The 12,034-nt window shown below is 35.8% G+C and overlaps 1 protein-coding gene across 3 annotated transcripts in view; it reads right to left on the reverse strand.

The window, feature by feature from the left end:
- gabrg2 (gamma-aminobutyric acid type A receptor subunit gamma2) overlaps positions 1 to 11,693 on the reverse strand; it is a 59,464-nt gene extending 47,771 nt beyond the window's left edge. Inside the window, exon 1 of one of the 3 annotated variants that reach the window (XM_087806633.1) lies at positions 11,268 to 11,693. In XM_087806633.1, coding sequence (XP_087662759.1) covers positions 11,268 to 11,371 — 104 coding nt within the window. In that variant the 5' untranslated portion in view covers positions 11,372 to 11,693. The remainder of the gene's footprint in view (positions 1 to 11,267) is intronic. The other 2 variants (XM_087806635.1, XM_087806634.1) reach the window with 2 other exon arrangements.
- Positions 11,694 to 12,034: the final 341 nt, after the last annotated feature.

The following is a 12,034-nucleotide window of genomic DNA, read 5'->3' on the forward strand; positions in this document are numbered from 1 at the left end:
AAAAAAATCAAGATGGATTTCCTCCAGTGGGTTTTATTTGCCGGCATTTAAGTACCCAGGAAAATCCTGCAGGGCGTGATGAAGATTTAGTCGACATGGATATCGTTCAGCAGCAGCAGATCCCATTGATTTACCTTCTCGCCTCATTTCTTTCCAATTGCATGTGTAAACTATATTGTGGCTTCGCAAACACAAAGACATTCTCTTCTTTTATTTGTGGAATGGAAGCTTGTTTTTAGGCTTAATTTGAAACCTTGCAAACTGACTTCGCAATTTCCTCCGCTAAGGAAATCTAACTTTATTTTGAAAAAAAAAGAAACAATCAAATAAGCAACAATGTCATTAATCTAAAATTGTGTTGATTCATTGTGAAGAAATCCTACAGCTTTTTTCTACGCAAGTTTAAATTCAAATACTTCGGTACCTTCCTCTGTGACATCAAATCCGTATTGCTACTTATTTACCTTTATAAAAACGTAGCTCTCAGAGGGGGAATCAAACTCAAACTGCACAGTGTCTTAACCACCAAACTACCAGGGTGTTAGAGTTGGGTTTTTTAAAGTTCCAGCTACCAACTTTAATGCATTAGATCAATGTTTTCCATCTGCATGATGTGTTTAATAGTCAAGTTTTATTTTTCTTGCTAGTTCTGGATGGAGCCAACTGTGTAAGAAGCAGCAGGAAGTCGTGATGGATGGAGCAATTACTTGAAAAATGTGATTTTTCTAAAATGCAGACTAAAGAAATTACTTGTATTATAAATTGTTTCCATTTTGTGAGTTCTGTCAGTATTATTTGTCGGCGAAATTGTGTTAAATGGAATGGAGTTTGGCGTTTTTATTTGTTCAGGCTTTCTGGAACTGCTGTTTTGTTATCAGTTTTATCTTGACCTTTAAAGCGTACACTTAATTGAATATTGTTTTGATTGTTTAAGCGCTTTGTGACCCTGGTCTGGAAAAGCGCTATATAAATAAAAATTACTTACTTACTTACTTATTATTTTGTCAAACACAACACACACAGATATACATTCTGTCAGTATTATTTTGAGGCTTAATTTTGTCTAATGCAACATACAGATTTAAATTCTGTCAGTATTGTTTTGAGGCTAAATTTTGTCAAAGTCAACACACATGTTTACATTCTGTCAGTATTGTTTTGAGGCTATATTTTGTCAAATGCAAAACACAGATTTACGTTCTGTCAGTATTAACTTGGGGCCAAGTGTGTCAATTGATACACTCTCTGAGAATGATGTCAGTGTAATATTTTGAAGGTGCATCATGGGCTATGACAGGCAATCTATACTTAATTTTAAGATTCCTGTTTGTATTTTGGATTCAAATAAATTAAAAGGTAATAAAACAACAATAAACCAAAATATAGCACCGACATCTGTGTTGTATTTTGTTAATGTCAGAACCATTGCTATTATGGTACCTTGTCTTGGTACCTTTGTAGTTAGAACCAATACAATTGAAGGATGATATCAAACATCATAATCATAATCTAGATCATATTTATCTTAATCTTATCTGACCTCCGAGATGTTTGGATCAAATTCAAATCAAAATAATGTTCATGTTGACCTATGAAAATGTCAGAGTTTAAGAATGGAAAAGGAACTATCAATATCAACAATTACTCAGATACTTTAAGTAATAAAGTAGTTATAATAATAATGACTATCTGACAAATCTTCACAGTTTTTGGTGAGTATACATTTTGTTCAGCCTGTGATGGAACAACAGAACACAACCGAAATTGAAACATCAGTTTTTCATTCCATTTCAAAGCTTTCTTTCTGAGATAGATTAATGCTCACAGATTAACGGTCACAAACCCCTTCACAGCAGTAATATGTACACAACTCCATGGTCATTATAATTAAAATACCAGAGCGGCTGTACAAATTAGAAACGTTGCAATTCATTACTATCATTTGGCTCTTGAATTTCTTATTAAATATGAACATCTGTTAAAGACATCTGTTATCTGGATAACTGGGAAAGACAACTAAAGTTTTTTTTTTTCCTCTTTCTGCTTCTCCAGCTCTTCTCATCTAAATTACAGATACTAAGTCTCCAGCTTTTTCCTGAGTTTTGAGCAAACTACAAGAGACTTACTGCCACATGAATAAATGTCTTTTTGTGCTCTTGTCACACACGCGAAAACTAGATTAGATTATGAGAAAGATTATGGAAATGAACGCTAATGATAGACAACATTTTTTTTTTTTAAAGATGTAATCTAAAGCAAAAGAAGTTGAGAGCAAGTACAGGTGGTATTCAAGTGTTTCAATCTGCGATGGAAACTTGAGGTGTTTGAGATGTCTGTGTTGTGAAAAATAATATGTTGGTCACAATATACGATTGCATGTCAAGAGGAGGGTTTTTTTGTTTCAACAACGCAAAACAAAAATGAAGTCGGAGGGAAAACAAAAGCACTGTTGTCGTAGAGAAATTGTTTAATAGACAATTATTTTTCACCTAATGTGATCATCCGAAAACCAAATGACCCTAAACATTCCAAATGGAGGATAATGAGCTGTGAAGCATTAGCTTTTATTTTGTAACGTACTCATCAGCCCATTAGTGGAAATGTTTAATGTTTTATCACTGATATATTCATCGACCTCACACATGCCCAGCCAAATAGTGTTTAAGACATTTGTCAATTTTTACCAAACATATTTGTAATAATTATAAATAAAAAATATATAATTATAAAATAATAAAATAATAATAAATCCAAATATAGCTATTGTTAAAATATTTTTTTTTTTTAAATAGTGGAATGAAAAGAATTGAAGAATAAAACATGAAATGTAAATGGATGATATAAACTATGATTTATCAGAAAATATATAATGAAATAAACATAGGGAAATGGCTTTAATCTTGTTGTTGTCAACTGACCTTTTGAAACAAGTAATGACTGAAACATTTTATCATCATCGGGATGAATAACAAATTGTCAGTAATAGTATAAATCAAAGTATTTCCGATTACATTTCTTTCAAACTCTTTTCAGAAAAGCTTCAGATACACAGTAGCTTTCCAGTATTTTCTCCGACTTCTTAAAGTGCTATCAAGTGTCCTCCCCTTCCACCATGGCCCAGACATGAAATCTTAATAACACTCTGAGTGTTCTCTGTACTAAGAACGCTTCTGTATGATTAAATCAAGAGGTGAGGTGTATGGAGTGTGTAAGGAAAGGTCCAGTTTCTCTTGTTCTGATGAGGCCATGTGAGCTCACGCGGTAATGTATTCAGCCTCTCTTGACGTAGAGCCACTCAAGCGACAACGGCGGCGAGAAAAAAGCATCTGCGAAAGAATCAACAAAGAGTGCAGCCCCCCGGCGGGCGGAGACAGAGGCAAGAAAACACAACCTGAATTACACAAGTGTAATTACACAAGTGTAATTCAAAAAAATGCTTTGTGGTTTGAAATAAGCCCAGATAAACAATTTTAGACGAACCTGAGCAAAGTATGTGATCCTCATGAAGTCAAAGTTAAACAAATAATCAAGTAAAAATGTTTGACAGCGATTAGAAAGTCCTTTAAAATAATTGCGTTTGTAAAATAATTAGGGATAATATGGTTTTAATAAATACAAGAAGTCAAACAAGCACTTTTAGAAAAGTGTTTTTTTTTTGGCGATACCAAAACGATGGTAACGAAACAAATTAAAAGCTTAAATGACAGTAATTTTTCAAAAGTTAATACTTAAGTGTTTTTTATTGTTATTTACTTGTTTTTCTGATGTTCTGTCAATCTTCTTTTGGGGCTTAATTTTGTAGTTCTAACTGACTGAATAACATTTAATCAGTATAACACATGTTTACCTTTCACTAGGCTTCTTTTTTTTTTTAATTAACATTTATTCTTCTAGTTACATTTTTGTTTGTTTTAAATGCCATGACATGAAGAAAGTTATTACTCATGTATTATTATATTTTATGTATCAGGGCACTTATTATTATTGAATTATTATTATCAAAATGTTCTACTTCATCAGGCTCAAAAGACATAAAACAAGATGAATAGCAATTAAAAATGTTAAATACAACAGAATACACAAATATATAGGCGCTTTATTGAAAGCCATAAACAGCTTCTAAACTTGTACTTGCACCACAATGTTGTGTTCTGCTACAACATTGTATATTGTATACATCTGATGGGCTGTAAAGAAAAATATCCCAGTCTTAAACCTTTCATTGAAGTGAATACTGAAGACATTTCTACACCTTTACAGCAACATACTGAATAAATTGTAATGCCATCATTTTGATGAATCAACTGTTTCTCTAAGTGTATGTAACCGGGACACAGAAACCCCACTTATATCTTTTTACCTTTCGCTCTTAATCTGACAAAAAAAAAAACAGGGCCATATTCAAGCTCACTTCTAGCCATCCGTCTTCATTCTGAGCCAGCAGTGCTACTGTTCACGGTGCGTCTGTATCTTTTCTTTAATGTGCACGACTACCATTAATCACAATTACACTCACTTGTGTGCAATATGGGTCGACCCTCTTTACTGGCACACAGCGTGATTCATACTTTCTCCAAAAAGGAGCATTGGCACAAGAGTTGCGTTTGTCACAATGAATGGTTACACTATAATGAACTAATTATATTTTTACCATAACTAACTGTGATGCATTGATCTACTGTAGGTGCAGTAGGGTTGTCAACAATATCGACAATCACAATTATTGTACTCAAAACGATTATATTAACTATACATCGTTACATTGGAATATTTTGGCTTTTTTTTGTGTGTGTGGAAATTAAACGTCCAGTCGCTGGACGTCAGCAGTCAAAATGCAACAATATCCAAGCAAAGACTGAGGACGAGAGGATGCTGTCGACTCCGGCAGCTTTTAAAGCTTATGTTTCAGGCTTGTTTGGTTATAAAACAAATTAAAGCAGTTACGACGTCATTAAGAGTCATGCGGTCTGTAAAAACAGAAGTTAAGTACTTGGGCAATACTTCAAATGTATTGTTCCTACAATATCGCTTTTTATTGTATTGTTGCCCCTGTTTCGTTATACTTATCACCAGACTTTTGCAGAAACAGAATAATAAATACCATGGTATCAATACTAGGATGTACAAGTCCATAGACAGCAGTTACTGAAACTATTCTTCATTGTTTACTTTACTGTATTTCTCTGATTACTGTTATTATTGTTGGTTGGTTTGTAACTAGCTAGGGTTAGAGTGCTACGATATCATGCACTTGCTGCTTGATGAGTGATGGTTATTTTATTAGTAGCAATTAGCCCATGCTAACAGCCTGTGTCTTGCTGACTTGATTCAAAAGTGTTTTCCTTTAAGCCGAACTGCAACCAAGAAATTAAACCAAACTGTATCTCTGCCGTTTGAAATACTGCAAGAATATGATCACAAGTCTTCTGAAGCTTTTGAAGTTAGTCAGAGCCATGGTGTCTAAATATTACGTTTGCCTTCACAATACAATCAAATTGTTTTATAACTTTTATTTTGTTTATTTATTTTGTATACGTTGAATATCCAATATAAAGCTAAGGAATTGTATGATCATGTGGGTGAGTGAGAAAATATAGATACACTGAGTGATAAGTTTTTATTCTATCGATATGTAATAGCACTGTATGGATAAATAAGAGTTTTTAAAATGTTTTTCTGATTTCAAATCATTATGTATCTCAACCATAGTTATTATTTGGTTTAGATTTCACAAAGTTGTGTATGAAATGAAATAATTCCGTTTTTTTTATTTATAATTAACATGCAAATATAAAAAAAATGTCCAGCTGCGTTCATTACGTCCTCCGCTTCAAAATCCGCAAGATCCCAGCAACGACTTGGGACGAGAGGATACAGCCAACTCCAGCATATTTAAAATATAGGATCTTGTTTTTAAAGCTGATGTTTTGATATACATTTGTTTAAAAACAAATGAAAGCTTTGTCAAGGGTCATGTCTGTAAATTCTGCAACACAAGACAGGTACTTGACTAAAATACTACAAATATATCCTTGTTCCTACAGCATCACATTGAATCTTTGCCCCTGTATCGTGATACATATCGTATCGCCAGATATTTGCCAAGACCAAACCCAAGTGACGACACTAACGTGCGTTGACATTGGCATAGCTCAGGATTGGATGAGCAGAACCATCATAGTATAAACAAGAATAAAAGAGGGAAGTTGTTATTGGAGTACACAAAAAAACTGTTATCAAATGTGTCCAGCATATGGTTTGAATCATATACTAATTAGAGTGCGTTCGGCTCGGCCCAAAATAAAACTTTCAGTGTCTGCAGCGGCTTCGTTATTATTCAGGTCGGAGCAATGTGTGTATGGAAACACTCCAAAGATAAGCAGATCAAAGAAGCAAGCCATGTGTTCTTCACTGCAGGCAGATCTGAGCGTTTGCCTTCTAATTCAGTACCTGAAGGTCCGCAGAGAGTGTGTGTGTTTGTTTGTCATGCATATGCATGCGCACGTCTCTCCGCACTGATGATGAGTAAACTATGAGTTGCATTCAACGCCGCACTTATTGTGGACGGTATGTCGCGATACAGTACACTTTCAGTCGTGCGCTGTGTTTTTTTCGGCATCAATCTTGATGAGAGAACATGATGTCAGGCTTCGGTAAAGACTAGTGACTGCCTCCATTTTTTAATTAGCAGGAGGGAAGGCTAGGAGCAAAACCAACAATGGAAATTAGATCTACAATCACCTGGAGACCAGAGATCAGGGAGAAGATAATAAATGGGAACACATTATTTGCCAATTAGCCAAGAGTCTTTGCAGGATGTCAGGTAACACTCTTAGTTGATCAACATACCGGGGTACGATTTATATTAATATAAATATAAATATTAAGATTATGTAAACCTGCAAAATATTCCCACCTAAGGCATGGATCTAAAAATATTTTTCCTCCTTAAAGATGAATTATTCTGATTCAGGGTAACTCAATCTCCACTTAAAGGATCATAAGTGCCATTTTTAAGAGGATACTAGAAAATGTCTCCCAAAACATTCAATGCTTTCTGCTCATAAAATATCCTATAGATCAGTCATTCATTTTATTTGAATATTATCCAAGCTAGCAGGTATAACTTCCAGTTGAAACCATTAATAATAATATTAATTTACAATAAAACTATTTATTTTTTTAAAACAGCCAAATCATCCAAGTACTGTGGTACTTGCTGGATGGTTACTAATAAAGACATTTTACATACACACATATATATATATATATATATATGGGCAAAATTATCGCTGAACGCTGCGGTCTCTGCGATTGCTTTAAAGGTAAATGCAAGCAAAGTGACTGTGGTTTACACGCACTTTTGTGAAACTGCAGTAAAAGTATAAAGTAGTTGAAGTATATCTGGAATCTGTCAATAACAATGTTTTCTGAAACTTTAGTCTCTCACTGTATCATCACTTATCCACAACACAGCAAGCTGACCAACCGTCCCATACACTGAAATTGACAAATGATTCCGATTCAGAAAGACTAGTTAGACATGGAAAGTTCAACTGCTGTTTTCCCTCGTGGTGTGCCCGTCAAAATGCAACTTTTGGCCTTTACTGAACGTGAAATATGGATTTGCACCTCCTACTTCGAGGGCAGAGTTCTCAGCAGGTAACAAAGGAACAGACAATAGGGAACGTGGGCTGAGCGGAGAGTGGAAGCTGCAGGGGCATCGGTGAGCTCTCGTTGCAGCAGAAATACGACAGGAGAGTTCGATTTCCTGGCAGAGTTCCTTCACCTAAAGCTAAAATCCCAAACACAACCTCTTCAGAAAGACTTAGGTTTATGACCATTTTGACGCCATTATTTCACATTGAATAAATCCTATTTTAATGGCCAAGACAAGTGGAACTGGAGCAGATGTAGGGCTGTGTATCGAACTTCGGTTATTTTGTGGCAACGACAGATGCATGGTGTTTCGGACCCATGCATGATCAAAACTTCATAAAGTGTGGTATTTTCTGAAGAGAAACTGATTATTGATAAGTTACGAAGGAGGTGAACATCAGATTAGTTTGTGTCTTGTTAGCAAGTGTTCTTTTGCACTGGAAAGTATTTGTTTTGAGTGGAAATTGAGTAAAAAGTATGTATAATGTCATTTTTCTTTGGTAAGAATCCATCTTATGTAACTGATTTAGATAGAATTTTCATTCAGGAACAGGTTGTGCTATCGGTATCAGTAGCGAAAATTTTCATTGATACCAAGCCCTAAGCACAAGTGTCAGACTTGAGACTCAGGGACCAAATCAGGCCCTAAAAGTCATTTTATGAGATTGGTTATTCATTGAAACCCCCTTGATTTAGTTTGTTCGCTAAGAAGATTTGATAGATCACTAGAAGTGAAGTCAGAGTGTCTGAATTCCCAGGAAAAACTAACTGCATGTGATGATACACTCTTAGCTTGGGACAAGGCCTACTTGAATGTGGAACTCCAGTATGAAGGAGATCTGAGATATTTTCAAAAATGGTTGATGTCCATGAGAAGCTTGTCGAGACTCTTTGATCGTCGTCGTGAATATTTCAAAATAAATTGCCTGATTAATAAATTCATGTCGAGCAGAGACGCCGATAACACGAAGCTTCAACTGTCCAGAAGTGAAGACATGAAGGAGGCCTGCAATAAATCAACATGGAGACAAGATCAAGGTTGACGTCTGACATTAACGAGAAACATGACAGACAGGCAGTTTCACATCATTTGATCCTTCTTCTCCAGGAATCACAAGAGACAGAGGCACTATTGTGGCTTGATTGAAATGGGGAGCTACATATTTTTTTTTAGAAGATAAGACGGTTGTTCACGTTGAAAAGTCTCTTGCAAGTTTAAAATAAGAATTCTGAAGGCATTGTCTATGGTTTTGGGTAAAATGAACAAAGGACACCCTGTGTACCTGTTTTTAAAGGTTGCCTTTCATTTTTGAAGCCAACTTTTGTGCCCTTTAAGAAGTGTACTTTCCTGACATTGACTGATAACACAATATGTGTGCGATTTAAAAAAAAAACAATACTTGGTCACAGAAAAAAAAAAAAAAAATACACAACCATGTCGACCTTTTTAAGGGACAAAACAACCGGGATTTCAAACTTCAAAAAATGTCTCGGTTGAGATGAAAATATGTTAAGGTCAGGATTCCAGAAGTTTTCCAACTTAATTCATCAGCTACATTTCAAAATCTAACGCAAAGGGCATGTGTTTTTTTTTTAGCTTTTACACAATTGTTTCTTTTATAAAATAAATACCATCCTTTTAACTGTTTTAGAAATATATTTAGGTTAGACATATTGTGTTAGTCTCGCCATTCTTGAAGAGTTGTGTTTAGTTTATTTCATGCCTTGTGAAGCGTGTGAGAACACAACTCACCTATAATGATGACACAATGAATTGTTGCTACAACAAGTCACTAACAACTGGTTAACTAAAACATACATAATGTCTAAAGTTAAATTATGACTCATAAAGTTGCTAAAGGCCTGGCTTGTATCGTGTGTAAAAACTAATAAGAAAATGTATCTAGCCTCATCTAAATGTAACTTGTCTTATAATACATCAATGCTGGGATCTGATGAAATTGTTAACAACAATATGTTGAGATGAGTCACAACATAGCAGAGGCAACTGAAATCTTGCCAGAAGGGCGTTTAGTAAAGTCTTGTGTAGAGGGTTGAGTCATAAAAACTTGCTTACTTGCTAATACCGAATAGTTACTGTTTAAACGTTGCGATTTTGAAATAAAGTTTTCCCAAACTTTTCTTTAGGAATGATAGAAAATGTAAAAATGTTACTTCAAATCTTTGAAAAGAATAATAATAATAATTCGGGTTGCCTGAGATATAGTCCATCAGAATTATTTTCTGGTTTAAATTTAAATTTATGTTGCATGTTTGTATTTAAAAAAAAAAAACATTAGTCAGGGAAAATGACATCAAAACAGAAATGAGGCCCAAAATCTGACTCACTTTTTAGGCTCTTTATTTACTTTATTGGTAGAAACTGTGCCAGTATCGGTACCTATCCCTAATGGGAACCATTTTAAAGACGGAAATATCGCCAATCGTTCAAAATATTTTAGGATACATGTGACTTTAAATGGAGCATGCTGGGCCCCAATAAGATGTTGGACCTATATAAACAAAGTTGCCCCAAAAACATAACTAATGTAAAATGAATGTATCTGTTAGAACTTGTCAAGATTTTAACAAAAATGGAAATTAGATAAGCACCGAGTCTGAGCATAACTCCCCCAAGGAGCTCATATGACTTGACAAAACACTGCATACAGTCAAATCAATAAACAACTTCCACGGTTCAAGAATTCCATAACCAGGACTTGAACTTGGACCTTAACCACAACAAGTTGTTCAATAAATGTAGGTTTGAATCAATCAAAGTGATGTTTTTTCTGAAAGTGAAACAGCTTTTATGTTGACGTGCAAATCTAATGGTGATCCCTTGAATCAGTTGGTTGATCATCCATTGCATTAAATGTAGTTTAAGATGGAGAATACTGTTGCTAACTGTACTTGTTTTTATCTTGACAATCCGGGTTGGGCAGGGACCTGCACCTGAAGGCACCACAGTAAATGAGTATATATGTATTATTCATCCCGAAAACATCTCAGATACCTTCACTTAAAGAATCTCTCCATGTTGAAGGAAGTGTTCAAACACCTCCAGAAATAAGAGTGTTTTCTTGCCCTTATTGTGTCTTCACTTCTGTGTGATTGTCTGCCATTTTGAAATTATTTTCTGTTCCTCATACGTCGGCAGAAATAGCATCGAAATAGCTTTTCTTCTTTTAGGTCCACACCTGTGTTTACCCCTGAACGGCCGGTCTTGTGTGGAGGAAATAAAGATTTTAAGTCTGAGAATAGACTTGATCCTTGATCCTTCAGCTTAGCTTGGTAGCTTTAGCTTCCCTCACTGTAGCATGCTATTTGGAGCAGCAGGCAGATGGAGAGCAGGGTGTGGGGGGGGGGGGGGGAAAGATGGTGGAGAAATGTCTTTATGGAGGAATATGCTTGTAAATATGCTCCTGGAAATACAGTTTTTAAACAAATAAAATGGTGGTCAATGCATTTATAAGGACGATAAAATGAATCTAAGCAGGGATTGTTGTTTATTTAATACACAGATTCATCCTGAGCAGCTCGTATTTGATGAATATATAAGAATTTAACCATAAATATGAATTAAAAACAGGTTTATATGACGTTACCTTATAGGCAGACTGATGGCGATGAACGCCCAGAGCAGCAGCTTGACAGGCGGGGAAGCTCTCGCCATGGTAGCCGAGCATTCGGTTGCTAAATACGGAGACATTTTCGTCGTCGTCCCGTTTTTTTTTTTTTTCTCTTTTCTTCTCGCAGATGTCCGTGTTTATTCTTCTTTTACTCCTCTCCAAGATACATCACGGGCGTGGGCAGCAGCGGGTCCGCGGATGCTGAGACCCGAGGATGGAGGGAGAGAGGAGAGAAAAAAAAAGCGTAATCGTTCCCCCCCTAAAAAAAATAACACACGATCGATGGCGTCGTCGTCGATTCTGCTCCTTCTTCCAGTTTCTTGCCCAATCCGACAGCGTTCGCAAGGCCCCCGAAAAACCGCGAGCAGAGACGCCGAGAGCCGAGAGCCCCCCCGTAGTAACGAGCTACTGTAATATTCAGCAGCTGAAGGAGTGGATGGAGGGGGGGGCGAGATTAGCGGCGAGGTCAGGGAGGAACGCAGGCACGTTGCTGCAGCTCAACACATACGCGGAAGCAGATCTTCAGGGACTGCTGGGAAATTTGAATTGTTTGAAAAAAAAATTAAATTAAATTAAATTAATATTTTAGTATAGAATAATAACTCGATTCGCGTAACGAATTAATAAATGGTTTCATTTTAATAAACCAATTTGTTTTTTTCTAAATTCCAAAAATATAGGGAAATGTGCGGCCCGGGGGCCAAATGCCTCCACAATATTGTATTTAAGTACCCTCATGTGTA

Source organism: Callionymus lyra, chromosome 14, assembly GCF_982586985.1.
Source record: "Callionymus lyra chromosome 14, fCalLyr1.hap1.1, whole genome shotgun sequence".
NCBI classification, from domain to species: domain Eukaryota; kingdom Metazoa; phylum Chordata; class Actinopteri; order Syngnathiformes; family Callionymidae; genus Callionymus; species Callionymus lyra.